Source organism: Odontesthes bonariensis, chromosome 6, assembly GCF_027942865.1.
Source record: "Odontesthes bonariensis isolate fOdoBon6 chromosome 6, fOdoBon6.hap1, whole genome shotgun sequence".
Lineage (NCBI taxonomy): Eukaryota > Metazoa > Chordata > Actinopteri > Atheriniformes > Atherinopsidae > Odontesthes > Odontesthes bonariensis.
In genome coordinates, this window is record NC_134511.1 from 18,062,335 (window position 1) to 18,081,602 (window position 19,268).

The 19,268-nt window shown below is 41.1% G+C and overlaps 1 protein-coding gene across 1 annotated transcript in view; it reads right to left on the bottom strand.

Moving 5' to 3' along the window:
* Positions 1-3,714: 3,714 nt before the first annotated feature.
* ghra (growth hormone receptor a) overlaps positions 3,715-19,268 on the bottom strand; it is a 34,154-nt gene continuing 18,600 nt past the window's right edge. The window contains exons 3-10 of the mRNA XM_075467725.1: positions 12,159-12,294; positions 11,890-12,059; positions 9,864-10,042; positions 9,052-9,205; positions 8,778-8,868; positions 7,353-7,422; positions 6,253-6,488; positions 3,715-6,154 (exon numbers count right to left, since the gene is read on the bottom strand). Coding sequence (XP_075323840.1) covers positions 5,383-6,154; positions 6,253-6,488; positions 7,353-7,422; positions 8,778-8,868; positions 9,052-9,205; positions 9,864-10,042; positions 11,890-12,059; positions 12,159-12,294 — 1,808 coding nt within the window. The 3' untranslated portion in view covers positions 3,715-5,382. The remainder of the gene's footprint in view (positions 6,155-6,252; positions 6,489-7,352; positions 7,423-8,777; positions 8,869-9,051; positions 9,206-9,863; positions 10,043-11,889; positions 12,060-12,158; positions 12,295-19,268) is intronic.

Consider the following 19,268-nt stretch of genomic DNA (forward strand, 5'->3'; position numbering starts at 1 on the left):
CTGTTTACATTCGAACACTGAAACCACTGTGAAGTGTACATTTTCTTCATCCTTTTCTGTAGTCGAGGGCTGATCTTAGCTGACCCTTTGTGCACTGTGGTGCCTAAGTTCTTTTAGTGACTTAAAGAGGCATTGTGAAGAGTTCAGTGAGTTGCATCCTAAATGGATTAAATTGTCAATAATCGGTAGCAGGATCTTGATAATCAAGTGAAATCTAATTTGTTAAGCTTACGTTTGCATTTCAAAACACTTATTAGATTTAATTTACAGTTGGGAGTATTTGGGTAAGATGAAGCCCATGAAGCTGCTTTCAAAGCAAGTTGCGTTTTATTTACAAAGTAGACAAAAACAACGCACAAGATGCTGCATATTTATTGTGTACACATACAACATCACAAAGGCTCCATTGTAAAAGTACATTAACAAAATATTGAGGATCAACATATTTTGTGGCCCGAAGGAAAAGCAGCAGCCATTAAACAAGGACAGGTGCTCCAAGGAAGAGCAGAAGGGGGGATGGGGTCTGAAGCCATATTAATTACTGCAGCCACTGCAGACTGACAAATTCTGGCATTTTTCACACTTGAGACTGCAATGCAGATGTTTCTAAGTCTGGCATAAGGAATATTTCCAGTTTTATGAGCCTTGATGACACATGGTCTCTTTCTTCCCACACATTAACACATGGAAAGAAAGAGAGAGTGGAGCCACTGAACGTTATTAAAATTAAAAAAAAAAAAAAAAAGACCGTATACCGCAGTACTTAAGTCAAGAATTAAACAATTTCCTTAACAAGCTGAAAAAATGTGCGGTTCAGTGTTCTTTGTTTGATAAACAGAAACAACCAGCACAAATTCCAGCAAAATCACTTCCAGACTCAAGCGAGCGACAAAAGCCACCCTTTCGAAAACAGAGGCTGCGGGCCAAAGCCCATCATTATAAAATACTCTACCCCGTCAAAATGCACTTCTCCATAACGAAATTACACAATGAGAGAGAAATAGGAACACAGAGTTATAATATAACCATTCCACTCCACCTAAATGTTGATACGACTTCATAAAAGATATCTGGTCTATCAATAAATTCTATAACAAACATTAAATACTCCATAACAGTACATCATTCTGGCAATCTGTGTAAAATACGTTCTACAAACAAAAACTAAAGCTTATTCATATTGACGGTTCCTCACGGTCTGATTTTTGTGCTGTCTTAGAAAAACGTAACGCTGTTTAATAGTAACATGTAAATTACATACTTTGTTTCGGCCCGAGATACAAAAACCTTACTAGTGTTTTAAACATTTGATATAAACTGTATGTGTACAAAGTGCTTCCTCTAAAGTGTCTTTGACATTTGTAAGCTCCAAATAACGCTTGCAAATTTTGACACGACATTACGACTAAGCGCAGTGAACAGGCAGAAGTAAACGCCTGACAGTAAGCTCGAAAGGGGGGCGCACAATTTAATGACATGACTCTCAGTGACGCAAACACTGTTTAAAATACCTACTCTCAGTATTCTGACAGCATTTACTCGCGTTACACGTTCACAACTACATTAAAGTCAACGAGGCACGTCTCTCTGCTTTCGCTCAGAATATTTGCAGGTCGTCAGTCTCAACCTCTAGGCAGGTTTTTATCACAAGACATTCTCACAGCGTTGAAGCATTGTGGAAAACGCAGCGACCGCTGCACCCTCGTCCGAACCCTGCTCACTACGGCAAGGCTGACTGTAGAAGAAACACATGTACCAAGCAGCAATACATTGTAACAAGTAACATGACTTCAAAATATATACTTGTAATTTTACAGCAATAGTGAATATATTAAGACATTTATGCAACAGCATTATCTTTTTGCTGGCATCATCCGCAACTAGGCAGCAGCAGCAGAAGAGTTTGTTTCAAAGACATGAGAGAGGCAGAAATAGAAAATAATGGCACATATTTATCAGATTCACATTTTAACACTGTTATGTCATGGCTCTTGCTTTGTCTCTCTTTGTTACGGGATTGTCTCATACAAAAGACCTATTCCATCCACGCCATCAGCCTATTTATCTCCAGAAAGAGTCCAAAACAGCATAATTGATAGGCTGGATGTGTTTCTTTCGAGCTGTTAAGTATGTTTTGTTCACGGCGAGAAGTTCATATAAAGGCTTCCTCCATGCTATACAATACCAAGCTGCTCCGATTCAGCTGTGGACTTGTTGATATGGAAATTCATTGTGTTGCATCATGAAACCCTGCATATACTGTAAGGCAAGCTCTATTGGTTCAGACAACCTATCATACGCAAACAAACTATGCTGTCTATGAGTCATAGTGTCAAGTTTTATGACAGAATTGTGAGAATGAAAACACGAAGAGCTGAAAACCTTTGGAAAAGATCTCCTCTGCTGTCCTCTCACTTAAACAGGCTTACATTTGTAAAGAACCAACAACGGGGTCCGCATAAACAATGTCCTAATTTAGGTTAATCTAAGAAAATCATGAGGGGAAAGCTAATTAGAGAATCACACCTTGTTAGACAATTGTTGCTAACTATATCTTTTTAGTAGCCTGGAAAACCAGCGCCAACTGCTGGACGGCAAAATGTTTTGCCTGCGGTTGGGTCTGGCCTCGATCCACTTGTCATTTTGAAAATACTGCCCTGAATCTGGCAGATGGCAACTAAACCAATCACAACGCAGAGATGTGTTTTGAATCAACGCGGGCGGGCCAGAGGGTTCTGAGGGAGTGACGACAGAGCAGTGCGACGTTGGGCAGTGGAAGCGAACATAGACAAGCGAAAGCACAACAAGAAAGATGGCGGCGGCAATGGAACAGTGCTCGTTTGATTCAGCCTTGGCACACAGCCATTATAACGAACAGCCTTGCCACTCTCTATTAAGCCCCATTGTACCGGCTTTTTGGCTGCAGTTCCACCAGAATTCCACTGGGAGCGTCGGTGGAGACCAGAATGAATGGGGCCCAATGGAGCTAGATGCTACAAATGGTCAGTTTCACCTAAGTCTCCTCAAGAGCGCTCAGATTTGAATGTAGTTTCTGAGAGCTCAACATGGGTTTCAAGTAAAAAATCAACTGAACGAGTACATATATCCCTTTGATTTCTTACTGGTTGGCTTCTTGTTGTCCACAACGCGCTAGCATTGTGCTAATGACAGCTGGTCGACCAGCTATGTATGACGTCATATACACTTCAAATCCTTTTTTTAAGCAAATGAGTGGCTCTAAAAATCTAAAACTCAGCCATGGGTATTTTCTAAACACCCTCTTTCGAAAACAACATTCGAATTACTAGAGAAAAAATTATATCTTGAGATAAGGGCACGAAAGGGCGTATAGCTCCATAGGACTCCATTCATTCTGGTCTCCAAAATTGGGCGCCCCACGTGGAAAGAGGGTGGAACTGCAACCAAAATCGCCTCGTTGGAAACCGGAAATGCACCGTGAGTGGCGTATCTGTCCTATTATAGAATCTGTGCTTGGCATCAGTTTTGGAAGAGTCCCCTCCCACCAAAGCTTTCTGTCGCGCTTACTACGTCACAGTCAGTTGCGCTGATTGGTCAGAGCGTTGGCCTATAGGCACAGACGCGGTTTGAAAGACAACGGGTTGTGCTCATCAACAATGTTCCGTTGTATCCATTGATCGGTGCCAGACTAAATTAGACATCCAATCCATTTAGGCTGGTTTATCAGGCTATCTTTTTAGGGCTTTCAGATCAAAACTTGTACAAAAGTTTTTCAGGATAAACTTTAGAGGATTATTTTTTGGCTTGATAATAGTTGTTTAGTGCCAATTTTCATTTCCCAAGATTTGGGACTGTGTCAGAAAGGCAACGTTAAGTACAGTTTATAATTAAGGCAGCTTTTCTTTTTTATATATGGTATGAGTACATGCATGCATGTCTCTGCGTCAGCGTGTGTGCAGATTTTTAGAAGAGTATCTGTGCACAGATAGGATTTACATCAATTCATCTATACATAGCAGTGCTCGTCTGTACACAGCAATGCATAAATGCACAAATCCAAATCACATAAGAATAGTACCATAACACTGAAACGGCAAGCCAATACCACTATAATAGGCACAGGTTGTTAATTGGTATACGTGGCAGATACTAAGTATAGTGTTGGCTAATTACATGTACTACACATTTTCACAGTCTTCCAACTATCCAGTTGCTCTCCCTGGAGTAACAATACAACATGAGAAGTATACGTCTCCCTTACAGAGAACTTGACCACTAAAAGATTATGAGGGGGAATACCAGCAATGTGCATCCCTTTTGTTTTTCTAAATAGCTAAATCAGCGTGCCCTTGAGCAAGGCACACTTGGTGGTGCTACATATTCTACTGCACAGTTTGCACTAAGTGGCTCCAGAGCTGTGGGTGTCCTTGCACTTCAGTAACATCAGTGACAAAGGTTCGCTTGTAAATGTGAAAATAAAGTCAAAATAATGAACCTCAGGGTAAAAGCTTAAATCCACACTGGGACATATAGAGTCGGACCTGCAATCTTGTAATCATTCCAGGAATTAGTTGATCAAGTGTTTAATCTCCCTTTTTATCTGACTCTTCTGTTTCGACCACTGTAAAGGATTTCCTTAATTTCCCAGACTGCCTTTCATTATTCCCTAATGACAGTAAGAGATATAACAGCGATCATATATTACGAATTAAGAGACTCTTCTTTGGTTTATTGTGGTCACCTGTTGCACTGACATCTCCCGACTGCAAGAGTGTAGTTTATTTGTCTGATTTTTACTCGTTGATATAATCTATTCGATTACATTTGCAGCTAGCATAAAGCCAGGTATGCAAATCTGCATAGCTGTGTTCAACAGTGTTGGGTTTTATTGTATAAAAATATATCTCTTGTGAGGTACTAGTAAGATGACATGATAAAATAGGAAACATTTAAATGTAAGTGGCAATACACCTCTGTGGGGCGCCTCTCTGTGTAGTGGTGACTAAAATGTGCTTTTCTTCTTGACATCAATACTCGGATATCGCTGTTTAAGACTTCAACAATGTCATTGCTCTATGCACAATTAGCCAGAGATCTAATGCAATTGAAGGCAGTTTAACCATCATGCAAGGATGTTAACAAAAAGAGCAAACTGTGCATTTGGTTTATGACTTTGCCTTTTTCCCCTTTTCTGTATTTTTTAACAGATGCAAGAGAGTTAAGAATATAATGTGCAGCCTTACATGTCCCTCTGAGCATCCTCTGAAAACCTGTGCACGCTCATCCTTTCAGTGTGCTGCAAGTTTTTTTTAGCTTCCGACAGGAGCCGGGTAGCTCGGCTGCAAGGGACCTCCTGGCTGATGAGTCTTACACATACAGAGGACATCTGATGGCACTGTCATTTCAGGGTGAGAGGTTCCCCAGCAGATCTGGGGTAATGTACCCTACAGGCATAGGGGCTTTGGAGGGGTGCTGTGGCAAGCATGGAGGGGTAGACTGGCGGGGAGGTGGGTTGAGGAGCAGACTATGATGAGTGTCCAACTCTTGTACCACTGTGTAGTCTGCAACAGGGGCAAAGAACTGGGATTGGGGAGATTCGGGAAGAATGTAAGGTGACTGATTAGCATCTGTTGTGACTGCAGGTTTGGTCTCTGTTGACTGAGGGAGTATGGTTTGGTACCCCTCCCCAGTCATGGGAGAGGAAGGGGGAGAGCTGATCTGCTGGGCATTGCTCTCGGTGGTGTAGCCACTTCCTTCTGGATCCACTTCCACGAGCTGAAACTGAGGCTCTTTTGCTTTCTGTTCTTCAGTGTTCTCACTGTCATGACTTTGTTTATCCTTCTTTTGCGTTTCCTTCTCTGAGAATGAGGTGCTCTCCTGGATTCTGTGTTGCTGGCCAGGAGAAAGCACCACCCCCCCAGAGGGCATAACATTGCTGACCTGGGCGTAGAAGTCTGTGTTGATCCAAGTCTGGGGTCCTCCAGTTTGGGACTGGACAACAACCGTTTCACCTCTCTCCAAAGCCGGGGCTCTTTCCGCAAAGCCCAATGAGGTCTCTTCGTCCTCTTCGTCCTCGGGTTGGCCCGGCAGAAGAGCGGCCATCAGCATTTGGGTATCCTGATCAGACAGATCTGCGTCGTAACAGCTGGCCTGCCCTGAATCATCATCAGGTTGGCTGGAGGAGAAAATAAGAACCAAAAGAAAGGAGGAAGAATTTATATTTGTGGTCACCTGGTAGAGCCAAATGAATTTAGCAGAGAATCTCTCCCCTACCTGATGCTGTTGGAGCATCCGATATTTCTGTGGTTGCTCCCGGGTTGGGGAAGACCCAGGAGCCTCTGGGTGTCTGAGCCCTGGTTGTCCTCCTTCTCTTCACTATCTGCATCCTCCTCATCAACCTCGATAAACTCCACCCATGGCTCGTCTTGGTAGAAACCTGGTGCATACGTTGGTAGGCCACCTATACCTCCACCATTCAGCATAAAATTCAGCTCCTCCAGTTTTCCCTTCTGCATGGACACAAAACATGCAATGAATAAAAATCTTACCTGTTTCTTTAGAACATTTTTACTTATGGACTGGCTTGTAACTATTTAAAAATATTTGCCATAAACCCAACACTGCGTTCCAGTTTTGTATAGTTGATACATTAGCAACATTATTATTTATTTTTTTAGTGTATAGGGGTTGCTTTAAGGCTTTGCCATGCATGCAACCTCATCGCACACCCTACACTGATGCTGAACTGTGACCCTCTTCGTGTTCGCATGTTTTCCTGCAGAGCGCCTCATTTCCTCTCTGCTTTCTATTTACAGGCAGTGATTGGGAAAGGAACAGAGGGTGGTGCGATGGTTATGTGGTCTAACCTGCCTGAGTCAAATGAGCCACAAGTACAGTAAAGTCTGTTTTTGATCAGAATTACACTGGGTATAAGACCTTTTATGTAATCACTTTACTAAGTAATCTTGTGTCGTCTGTGTCTGAACTATTATTGTTTACAGCTTCACTGACACTGGCTAAAATTGTGTAAAACCATTCAAAGTGGTTGTCAAGGAACACTGACAAAGTTTGACATGTAACGGTTGCAAAATAAACTTAGCTTCTCTAGTGGATAAATAATGTCAGGAGGGACACTAAATGACTGAAATACTGATAGAATATTACCAGTATTTTCACTATCATATATAAATATATATCTATCTATATATATCTATATATATATATCTATATATATATATATAGATATATATATTTGTGATGAGCTTGCTAAAAACTGCCATGCAAATTAATCACTGTGGGTCTAGTATGAATGTGCACGTGAATAAAATGACAGACAAGACAGAAAAAACACATGGACATAAATGTACCTTTACCTTTAACAACTCCGAATCGATGCCTTTAATTTTGGGTGCGGGAACAGGTGGCAAAAGAACCATCATCAATCTGCAATGGTAGGAGGATGCGATGCAGTTAATGTGTTCACAGTTGTCAGTATTAGTCTTTAAAAATACCATGCCATGCTATGGGCATCCCTGTTTAAAGAGCTGTTTATACAAGACAGTAGTAGATGATCTGATTTCCCAAAGGCATAAACTGAAGATGATGGAGTTATTTTAAACATCCAAAATTACCTTATTTGACAACAAAAAAATTAAAATGTCTCCCAGCAAAAGTTTGGGCTGGCCTCATGTTTTTTTTTTTTTTAATTTTACACCTGATAAATGCTTTTTGTCGCCAGCTAAGAGTCAGGTTTTGTTGCAGGGATCTGTCTGTGAGAGGCTCAAGTCGTCATACGCTGCAACTTTAAGATTTGTTCACAGATTTTTTCATAGAGATTAGTTTAAGGAACAGAAATTTCAGCTTGTGATTGTTGATGTAGTCTATTGTGGATTGTATTTCTGATCATTGTTCTGATGTAGATGCCGTTATCTTTACATTTTCAGCTTCTCCTAAAGACAGTGTAACATCTGAATGTGACGTTTCTTAACGCCCCCAAACAACTTTAGAACTGACTTTATCTGCCAACATGACTCGTTTCCAAAATGCTTCCCTTGTTTAGGTTTCCATTTCCAAGTGTCTGAAGCTAATTTTGGTGGTGAGGACACAGTAGATGTCTTCTGATGACTCTTCCACGCAGGTCATATTTGTGCAAGTGTTGCTACACAATGTACTACTGCTCCAGAGTTTGCAAAAAATTCCCTGAAGGCATTTTAAAATCAAGTGGGGGTTTGGAATTCCTTTTCTAGTAATGCTATACACAGTTTTCTCTGAAAGTTTTCTTGGCCTGCCACATGTTGTGCTTGCCTTTTCTTAACAGCAGCACAAACTGAGCAAATGGCTACCCAAACAGACTTTACTATTGTGTCATAGTCTTCTCCTGTTTCGTGAGCAGCAATAGTTTTGATTTCTATAGTGCAGGCAGATGATTGGAGGAGGCCATGGTCTGTGATTTTAGGGGGGAGTCAAAGTAGTTTTCAAGCTTTGAGGTTTTCAAAAGGTAAAGTTGATTGAAGTTTCAAAATTCTTTGTGCCAAACACTTTACATATTGGGTCCCTTTCTGGTTTTCACTTCGATATTGTTTCGAAACTAAAATAACGGACAGAAAATGAATGCTACACCTTTAGTTGAATTCCTTAGTTTTTGCTCAATCTCATCTTCTACTCAACTTTACTACTCATAGAAATTTTGAGAAAACAGTCTTTGCTGAATAAGCAAACTTCTCACTGCTGCATGAAACATACGTTTTGAACACCTCTAAGGTTAATGCCCAGAACAGACAAAAGGTCACTGTTCCTACCTGTGCTGCTGAGAGATGACTATCAGCATGATGAGTATGAGGATGCCCGCAACGCCAAAAATAAGAACCAGAGTAAATGGGACAGTAGATTCTAAAAAAAACAAAAAAACAAAACAAAACTGAAACTATCACCACGATCAAATCTACATTCTTCTAAATCTGTGCATTCTCATGGTCTGAGCTGAACGGGCCAATCACAGATTATTACATTTCACAAAAGGGAGATTCTTTTCTTTTTTCTTTTTGTTTCAATCCAGCTCAAACTCTATCTTACCTTTGGTAGGAATCTCTGTCAGCTGAATGAAGATGGAGTCACTGAATTCGCCAAACTTAACGAACCCCTGCATCCTGCAGTGGATGTGCACTTCATACTCTTTTTCTATGTGCAGACCGTAGATCGTCTGCTGAGTGTGCGGCTGCATCTCCAACTGAAAATTGCAGATTTACAAAATAACAATAACATCAAAATGGAAAGAATGTAATGTTGCTGCCTTTTAACTGACGCAGCTGCTCTGACAGAAACAACTACAAACATTCCATCGAAGCTGACGGCAGCTAAACACGGTTTCAAGATGTCTGTGTTTATTTTTGGTACCTTTAAATATGACCTTTTCAAAGGTACATCTGTTGAGGCATTCAGATATAGTGGATAGAAGACAGGCTGTGACAATAGAGGGACCTATACAGTTTACAAGGCTGCATTTGTCAAGTTGGCAAGCCAGGCAGAAATGAATGCGAGTCTGTACAAGGTCCCATGGCCTCTGACCTACAGACCCCCCCTCTTCACTTCCTTCAGAGAGACTCTGTTATTTCAGAGGGCCTTGCTCCGGCTTCCACAGCCTTGCCAACAAAGCTACATTGCATTTCAGCCACAAGAGTTCAGAGGGCGGGGAAAGGAAAACTGACACTTTGCCAGTTTGAACTACCCACAATTTATTTAAGAAGATGCATGGCTGCTTTTGTTTATGTAGGTTTATGCATTTGCAAAGGTCCATTTTGCGCAGTTTCAAGCAAGTTTTAACAACCATTCAGCAAAAGTAAGTGTGTGTATTTCTCCAAAAGAAAGTGTTTGGAGGGAGGACTCACTGCTTCCCAGTTTGTGGCATTTCTCTCTCTGTACTGGATTTCGTACTCAATGCGCATCCAGCCCACCCTGACGTCTGCGGAGGGAGGGGGCTCCCAGGTGACCATGACATCGTAACTTAGTCCTGAGGGGCTTATATTCAGCACAGTCCAGTTTAAGGACACGGGTGGGTCAGGACGAACTGTGAGGAAAAAGGCAAAAGTTCAAGTTTGAACAGAATGAACAAATACAGCTATTTTCACCCTTTGACTTAGTGAATTACCTCTCAGCACTCTGGTCTACAAATGATTTCACAGAATAAAAAGTATGGGATTTGATGTTCAGTGTAACCCACAACACACATGTTCACAATCTTTAAAGATGTGGATGTGTAAAAGTGTTAATTACATTACAACACATTTTGTGGACTGTATTTACATTTAGGCCTAAAATGGATTTAAGAACAAACTAGCAAAAACTCATTAAAAATCAAAAACTGCAAGGCTATCGATTGGATAAATCAAACTGTTACTTCTTGGTTATGAATGCAAACTTTGGCCTGGTGGCGGCACTAGTAAAACAGCAAAGTAAGTTATCAAAAACACGAAGCTCCGATAAAGACTGTCAGACATCAGCTAAGGGTGTCTACAATCCCTCACGCCAAACAACTGCTTTTGATTTGTCTGTCCAGAGCACATTATTCTAAGACCTCTGTTCTTTTCCCATTGTGTTCACTGGCTGGCAAACAAGAGTTTGCTCTATAGGGGCAGAGCCTTTTTTTTCCCGGCATGCCTCCTGTGCAGGCAAAATCTGCATTTTCTGTAGATGCAGATTTCTGTTACCTGCTGATTACCTGCTGATCCTTTGACGGAAATTTAGGGGTTTTGGAACTTTGCTTTGTATCAAGCATTCTGCTTTTTGGCTGATTTTGCTGGAGATGCTGGTTATTGCTATTTGGGCAGTAGTTTGGAATCTACAATCCACTTTTAAGGCAAGTTTATTTGTATAGCACAATTCAACAACAAGGTGATTCAAAGTGCTTTACAGATACATCAAAATAGTAGAAATAAAAACCATGATTTAAATTTTAAACAAAAAAATAAATAAATAAGAACAATAGATAAAATCAGTAGTTAAAATATGATTAAGTTTTGAAACTCAAGCTTCAGATTTGGAGCTGTGTCTTCAACCTGGACAAATACACTGAGTGTTTCAGTTTTCTGGGAGTTTGTTCCAGAGATGTGGAGCATAGAAGCTGAATGCAGCTTCTCCATGTCTTTTAGAGGCTTGTCTTTACAGTAGAGCCATTGTTTGCACATTTCAAATACCTTGCTGCACACTCCAATGTTATTCTAAAGTTCTTACAAAGCTGTTTAGACTTGACATCACATAAGTCAACAGGTCTGCAATGTCAGAGGTTTACGTAAGACACTCCCTAAGAAAGCTCTAAACATTGGCACCAGAAATGGTTACTAATTTGATGGATTAATGAGGTAATGGATGCTGTTATGTACACTGCTGTGAGACTTATTTGTGCTTTTTAATCTTTTTGAATTATCTTAAAACATCAATCTAATGTGATTTCTGTTATTATCCCTGGGCCTGTTTAAAAGAGACCAAAGGGTTTGCTTGCTCAAATGTGTTTCAAGGCAGGACTAACACGCATTCATTGCACATTGGTGTCATGTGTGAAAGTACAGAGGCTGAATGTGAAGCTGAAGTTTATCTGATATGCCTCTGAACTGCCAGCAAAGGTAACAAGAGGGCTGCAAGGTCTGTGTGTGCAAATGAGAGCCAGGATGGCAGAACACACCACACTAACCTACAACTCAGTCGTCACTCAGCTGACACTGTGTTCGGCCTGCTGTGTGGAAGTATCCCAATGAGGTGCTAAGAGACTTCCCTTTTGGTCTGTGTGAATTACCCAACAGGAATTCACACAGACCAAAAGCAAGCCTCCTTTTGTGCTAAAAAGTGCAAAAAAAGTGTGTAAAAAGACCTTTAGACATGATTATGAAGTGCAGATACATGCATAAATCTCATACTAACCAATATTCTCCACAGTGAAACAGTCATCTTCATTGAAATATGTTACGTTGTTTTGGCTACGAAGCTGCACGCAGTAGGGGATCCAAATGGCTGTGTGGTTTGCGTCAAAGAAGCACTCCCTGTTTGAATGGATATACTCAGGACATTCCTTCCATTCGCTGGTGGGAGAGCTGAATGAGTGGAGATGGAAGAAAAAGAGAAAATTCATTGTGAAATGAAGGTCCCCGTTAGGTTCAACAAATATGCACTTAATGAAGAGCTGAAATTACACTCTGTCTTTCTTAAGGTAGAAGGCTCTGAGTGCTCCGGGTGCAGACAGGTTGTGGAAGGTGCCTGGATTCCACCAACAGCTGAATGTCACCTGGTCCCTTGACATGCATTCTGTGAAATGAGGTTCACGGGAACCTGAAAGACAGATAAGAAGACAAATGGAAATATTAGGAATGTAGCAAAGTGAACTCAGGCAACATTTGGCTGATCAATCAACCCTAACGACAGTCAATCCCTGTAGGGGTTCAGATTGTTCAGTGTAATTATATTAATCTGCACATTTTACAGTAGAGCAACCATGCTGCCATTCAGAGAGTGAGAAAACATTAAATACCTTTCACCCCTGAAGGATAAAAAGACAGCAAATATGTAAATATTTGTAATCCTGTGTGATACAAACAACAAACAAAGTCCAAACATTTTATTCTGCTGGACGTCACATTATATTTGAAGTATTTCACGACTCAAAGCTGGCATTTGAGCCAATATTTATTGGGCTATTCTCTGAACATACTCACACACTTTACATTACAATAATAACAATAAAATATAATTTGTGTAGAGCTTTTTTAAATAAAAAGCTACAAAGTACTTTCCAAGAAGGAATAAGACAAGTCAGCAGATAGAGACTGTTCACAAGGCTACAGTAATAAAACTATCTGCAATATATATTGCCAAAGGTTTTCACAAGGATGAAAGTTTAAAGGAGGGACCTGAACTCAAGACCACTAAGAGACTTTAGCATGCTTGAGTTCAGAGAGTAGAGAGTTCCACAAGAGGGGAGCTGTAATGGAAAAGGCTTGATCACCATTTGTCACAACCTGTGAGCTGGGAATAGTGAGCGGGGCATTACCTCAAAGATCTTAATGATTGGGAGGGACCACAACAGGTCAAGTCTGAGATGTAATTTAGGGCAATGCCATCTCAGGCTTTGAAGGTGATCTGTGAGATTTTTAAACAAATACTAAATCTAACATGGAGCCAGTGCGGGGAGGCAAGCAAAGAGATGATGGGTTTGTGCTTTTCAGTCCCAGCAACGAGTCTCGTTGAATATTAAACCAACTGGAGACAACAGAGGGAGTCCTCATTGATACCTGTATATAAATTCAAACAAAGTACGCCTAATGTTTATGAAAGCAACAGTGGAACAAAAATAACATTAGCTATTTTTTAAGATTATATTTGGCTGTAAAAAAAAACAAGACTATGTGACATGTTTGACACAATCATAAAAACTGTGGTAAGAATCAAAGATCCCTTGTAGATTCCAAGTCGCCTTGGTTATAATATTTGAAAGAGTGACAGAATTTTAACCAATGATATTGAAAGAATTTGGGGGACCAAACACAATGACCTCTGAAAATCCAGAAAATTGTGTTTGGATTGTGTGACTGACAGTATCAAAATCAGCACTAAAAGATCTAAAATCGAGGTATCACCTCAATCTGCTCTCAATAGGTCGTTAGTCACTATACCAAGAGCTCTTTCTGTACTCTAAGGCCCCATCCACACGTAGCCGGGTATCTGCTAAAACGAATATATTTTTCTACGTTTGGACCTGTCATCCACATGAAAACGCATAAAAACGCATCGTAAACGAATGTTTTTAAAAACTCCGGGCAAAGTGAAGATTTTTGAAAACTCCGTTTATGCAGCTGCGTGTAGACAGAGATAACCGGAGTTTTGCATTTTCGAACGTCACAATATGCGCCAAAACAACAACTAATCTGCTTTAAAGTCTAAAGTGCGACCTTTGTTTACTGAAGAAGCATGGATGTCTTGAGAACTGTGGTGGTTATTATTGTGCAGGCGCTGTTTACTGCCTTGATTTTACACGCCCAAGTCGTACTCCCAGAGGAATGGCGTGACAATTTCGCATGTCCCGGTCCTCACTCCTCTCGCTGTCGGAATTATTACGTCCTCATATCGAGGGGCAGTCCACTGTCATGCGATCACCTGTCAGTGTGCTCAAAAAAGTTGCGTGCACACTTTATTATTTAGCTGACGAGGGCAGATTGCGCAAAACAGCAAATGCATTTGGGTTGTCAAGACAGGTGAAAACGCAGATGTTCGGTTACGTGTGGAAGGTGTTTTTTTCGAAAACGAGGTAATGTGGATACAAATTATTTTATAAACGGAGGGGGGGAAACATTCGGTTTTAAAAATACCCAGCTACGTGTGTACATAGCCTCAATCAGTGATTCCCAACCACATTGCAGGGGGTACGTGGAAACATTTAACAATTTATTTCCAGGATGATGAGTAAATATTCTCAGTCATTTCACTTCAATTTCCGACAGCTTTCGTTCGTAAAATTCCTCAGTTTTACCGACACTTCCCGAGTGTTTGGTGCTCTGCTGTTGCTGTACATGGGCTGGTTTCATTGAGTTATTTGCCAGGACTTGGGTCCGCAGACGTAGAAGTGAATCCATATGAAATATAGTTTTTCACAGTACTGCCTTGGTTTAGGTTTGGCCTCTTTCTTGCATTTCTCGGCGGGCTCCTCTGAACCCTCTCCTGAATCCAGCAAATGTAGCATCGTGATAGTTCTGGCAGACCACGTAGTCAACGCGCCCTTTGCCTATTGGCTGTCATTGTTGCTTCCTCTGTTCTAGGGGGTTTGACGCCGACCCAACCCTTATGGCTGTCCACAAACCAACTGCGCTTATGGGTAATCAGCTGCTGCTCGCAATTGGATGCTGGCATTTGGGGCACTTCATTTAAACTTGGTTTGCTGTCACTGCTCTTTTTGCTTCCTGCTTGCACCCACCATCTCCCCTGCTCCACCGACTTTTCATTGCCAAACAATGTCATACTGTTGTCATTGTTGCTTGCTCTGTTCTAGGGGGTTTGTTGCCTTTACAGCAAATGAAAGGCACTCCACCTGAGGATGCTGCTGTTCCCTGTCTTGGCTTCCATGGAGCTCATAGAAAAGTCGGGAACTTCCTCCGAACAGAGCCATACCGCCAAACACAAATTGTATGCATTCAGAATAAGCTTCTGAAATTTATCTCTGTTTCTCGTCTCATTTTGACGAGAGTGGTTCTGACAGAAGTGGACGTTTCAGCCATTTATCCATATTTGCCTGCAGTTGGCCATTTGTTTGGTGTGTCGTTCCTGATTTTTAAAGTTTAAGTGCCTGTTTAAAGGGGACTTATTCAAAGGAACTCCAGTTTTTTTGTGGTAAATGTTACAAGAGCTATATATAACAAAGGCAGGTTTATTATTTATTTTTAAGGCAACATATTTTTCATTTTAATGTTTAATTTGAGTTTAAAAAAAAAGAAAATGACTGAGAATTAAATGTTCAAATTAAGGAGATGAAATAAAATGATTTTCATTTAATTATCATTTGTGTTACGTTCTACTTTCGGAGAATCATCAACACGTGTGAGTGAGGGGGTCCTCATGGTATGACAAAAGGCTCAGGGGGTACACAAGACAAAAAAGGTTGGAAACCACTGCTCTAAATAGTTATGAATCATAAATGAGAAAACAGCAAAGATGATGTTATCTCCAGAAGCTTTGATAAAACACCTACAGTCACTGAAAAAAAAACATTACATCACACCTTTACAGTGATGGAAGTTATGCCCACCTGTGTCTGATAAAAGCCATGACATTGGCAGCAGGTGTAACACTTGCTGGCAGATGATAAGACTAAGTAGCTGGGTTTGTTTACTTGTGCTAACTATGAATCTCTGCGCAAGCACAAATGAGTCAATCACCGACCTTTAGATCTATCCACAGAGACCTTGAGGTCCTGACTCAGCCCTTTCCATCTTTCCTTTGGCAATCCATCGCTCCTTATCAACAATCACCTGCCCCCACCCCACTGCTGCCAGAGAGCAGAGTTCCACAGTTTAGTGCAACCATCAATAATCAAATGAAGGTGTCATTGATCTCTGCCTCCCCCCCCCCCCCCCCCCCCCCCCCCCCCCCTCCTTATTTCATTTCTCTGCTGGCAGCATTATAAATCAAACACAGACCCAGATCATGGCTACAAAATTAAAGACATACTAGAGCAGAGCCCATCTCCAAATTGTTTTCAAGTTTATTATCTCCACATAGACATGATTAAGGCCGTAAGTATGATTAAAAAAAAAAACGTGTTTGTATTCTGTCAGCATGTGCATAGTGCAAACAAGCTTCACACAAAAAAACACACGCCTATGTAATATGTGACCTTAGTTAACACATTTCAATACACGGTCACCACATTCAAACACCCAGGCGGGTCACACTGCACGCACTAATGATTTATTACCACAGAATATACACCGTCACTTTGATTACTTTTCTTTCTTTCAATTTAATGCCAGTGCAACCTCATAATTCACTCCATTCCTACACAGTTGTGCCTTTCCACCTTACCTCCCTTCATCTTCTGCACAATATCATGGCTCCTAAAGGCTTGCTATTTCAATCAGCCACCCTCCCCCACTCTACAAATTCCAGCTGCCACCATCAAAGAGCTTTTTGCAGGCACTGACTGCAATGGAGGACTTAGAGCTGAAACGACAGGTCATATGAAACAAAGAGGGAAGAAAAATCTTTGTATTACACTTGCAGCTTCAGGATCAGACGACCGAATCAAACTTTTCCATAAAGTTTCTCATACACGGCCGTGCTTCCACATGTGGATGCTATCCTCGTTTTCCGCAGCGATCATAATGAACATTTGAATAATAAGAGAAGCTGTTGTGTGACTTCAATAATAGAGCTGCTTTTTTAGTCTGGGTGGGGAAGACTTTGTGGCAAACAGACTGTTTTAAAACTTACCCTGCGGCTGAAAGGTCAAAAGGTAGTCTTTTAAAAAAAAAAATCCTGTTTGCATTTTTCAGCTCAGTTGGAAGTTAGTCAAATCTAAAGTATGTCAGAGGTGAAAGTTCACCCGGTGACACCTGGAGAGACTTGTATTCTGTAAATTCCAGTGCCTCTCTTTCTCACTGCATTGCTAACTGTTCTTCTTTTATATATTACAGAGCTTATTGAGATATATAAAGAGAAAATCTTTTAGCAGTCATTCAAACGGCAACCAGCCCAAAAGTAGGGAGCAATGTTTCGACAGACAAATGCTGATTACTTGCCATGCAAAAGCTTTTAACTTATTTTCCCTTTCTTATTTTCTGTTTGCTTTTGCCAAGGCTGTAGTTACTTTTTCCACATTTAGTAATATACGACTGTCACTGTGTTTCAGTGATGGAAAGCTAAGCCGTGCCTGCATCTGCCGGTAGCCATTAAATGATCTGCAGCTGAAAGCCTTCAGCTGGAGAAAGAAAACTGACACGCACATAAAAACTGATCGGTGTGTGCGTTTGAGTGTGAGTGTGCTCTCTCATCCTCTCCGTCCATATGTATCTAGCTGTCTGTGTGGGCTTTGTGTGCAGCTGAAACTGATAAACACCTCTTAGATTCACATCCTGCCTTCAGCAGGCGATGTAGAGGAGCTAGGAAACCATCTACCAACCCCCCCCCTGTCCGTGTCAGCTTCAGCAGTTAGCGTTTGAAATTCACAAAAAAGCCTAAATCAAGTGCTCAGCAGGGAAAGAGCAGTAAAAAGGTGGTGACAAAAAGGTGTGACCAGGACTTATCAGTGACCTCATTGTGAAATGCTCGACTGTAATGAGAAGCCAAATCAGGCAATGGCGTTATGAATTACCAGCCTTTCCAGCTCATTTGCCTGATTAAGGTAATGGTGATAGTTTGTCACGCTTCACATGGCTGCTAAAAGGAGAGCCGGGGACGCCGAGGGAAAGTGGACGAGGGAGAGACAAACAGGTAGCAAACGTTTGAACAAGTGAGGATCATGTGTTGGTCATGAAGAGCAACAAATGAGAGCAAGCATGAGGTTCCAAATTTGTAAATCTGAAAATCAGAGGAGCAAATCCCATTTTCAGCTTTCATCTCACCTCTGGAAATGAAAATCCAATTTGTTGTTGCAGGGTACTGAATACATCTTGCAGTGCAACCAAAACCGGATCTTCTTAAAAGGTTTCACAGTAGAGTGGAGTTAAAATTGAATGTATGTAGCCCAATTCGAATTACAATCACTGTATATGAATAATTATTTACCACAGTCAAAGTGACGTTCCTCAAGAAACACGACTAATTGGCACAATATGAAAAATCACAGACTCTGACTTGAGCATATTGAAATAAACATTTTGGGGCTTTAATAGTTCCCTTCATTGTGTGTCTCTAAAAAAGATTTTTTTTCAACGTTTATTTCCCCCAAAATATCTGACACTGACTACTCTGACTCCCAACCGCACAAAGTTTCTTTCGAAAGGTATTTTCACATTCTTCTTTTGACAGGGAGATGTGCACTCCCTTAAAATCTGAGATTCAAAGTGTGCTCTGCAAGCTCGAATTTGTACATCGTAAATTCAGAAGTCAAACACTGTCCAATAATGATAAAAGAAACCAGAAGCGTCAAGCACCAAGTGAGTCTCCGGAGAGCAAGAGCTTGCATAAGCGCAGTGAAAGGTCTGAAAACAAACCAGCGATGCCGTGTCAGTCAACGCCTGCTAAAAGCTAGCACGATATATCAAACAACACATGGAAGCTAGCTAGATTTCCCATTCTACTATGTCAGCGTGTAGCTGTTTTTCATGCTTTTATTGCTCAAAACCCAGTGATGTTTGCTTCATTTGTCTTGATTTCAGGCTTCAAATATTTCTGTAAACTTCTGACCTATTTGGTGCTGCTGCTCAGCGTCGACTTTAGACTGCCGCCGCATCGCTTGTTGTTTGCATACAGCAGCACCTTCAGTCTCTCTGTGTGTGTGTGTGTGTGTGTGTGTGTGTGTGTGTGTGTGTGTGTGTGTGTGTGTGTGTGTGTGTCTGTATTTAACAAACCAGATGGAGAAATTGGCAGCACAAATCGACGCTGTGCTAAGAGTAAAGTGCCTGTCAGTCTGCACATGCCAAGTCCTACATTATCCCAGCACCACAGCCCATACACAGTGCGAAACACAATGAAAGACATGTTACAGTGCATTCGTCACTTCACTTTCATCAGGAACAACAAACGAGCCTTCATTTATTTCACTCACAAATATGTGGAGATATTTGGAAGAACAGAAAACGAGACGGAGAGAGCTTGAA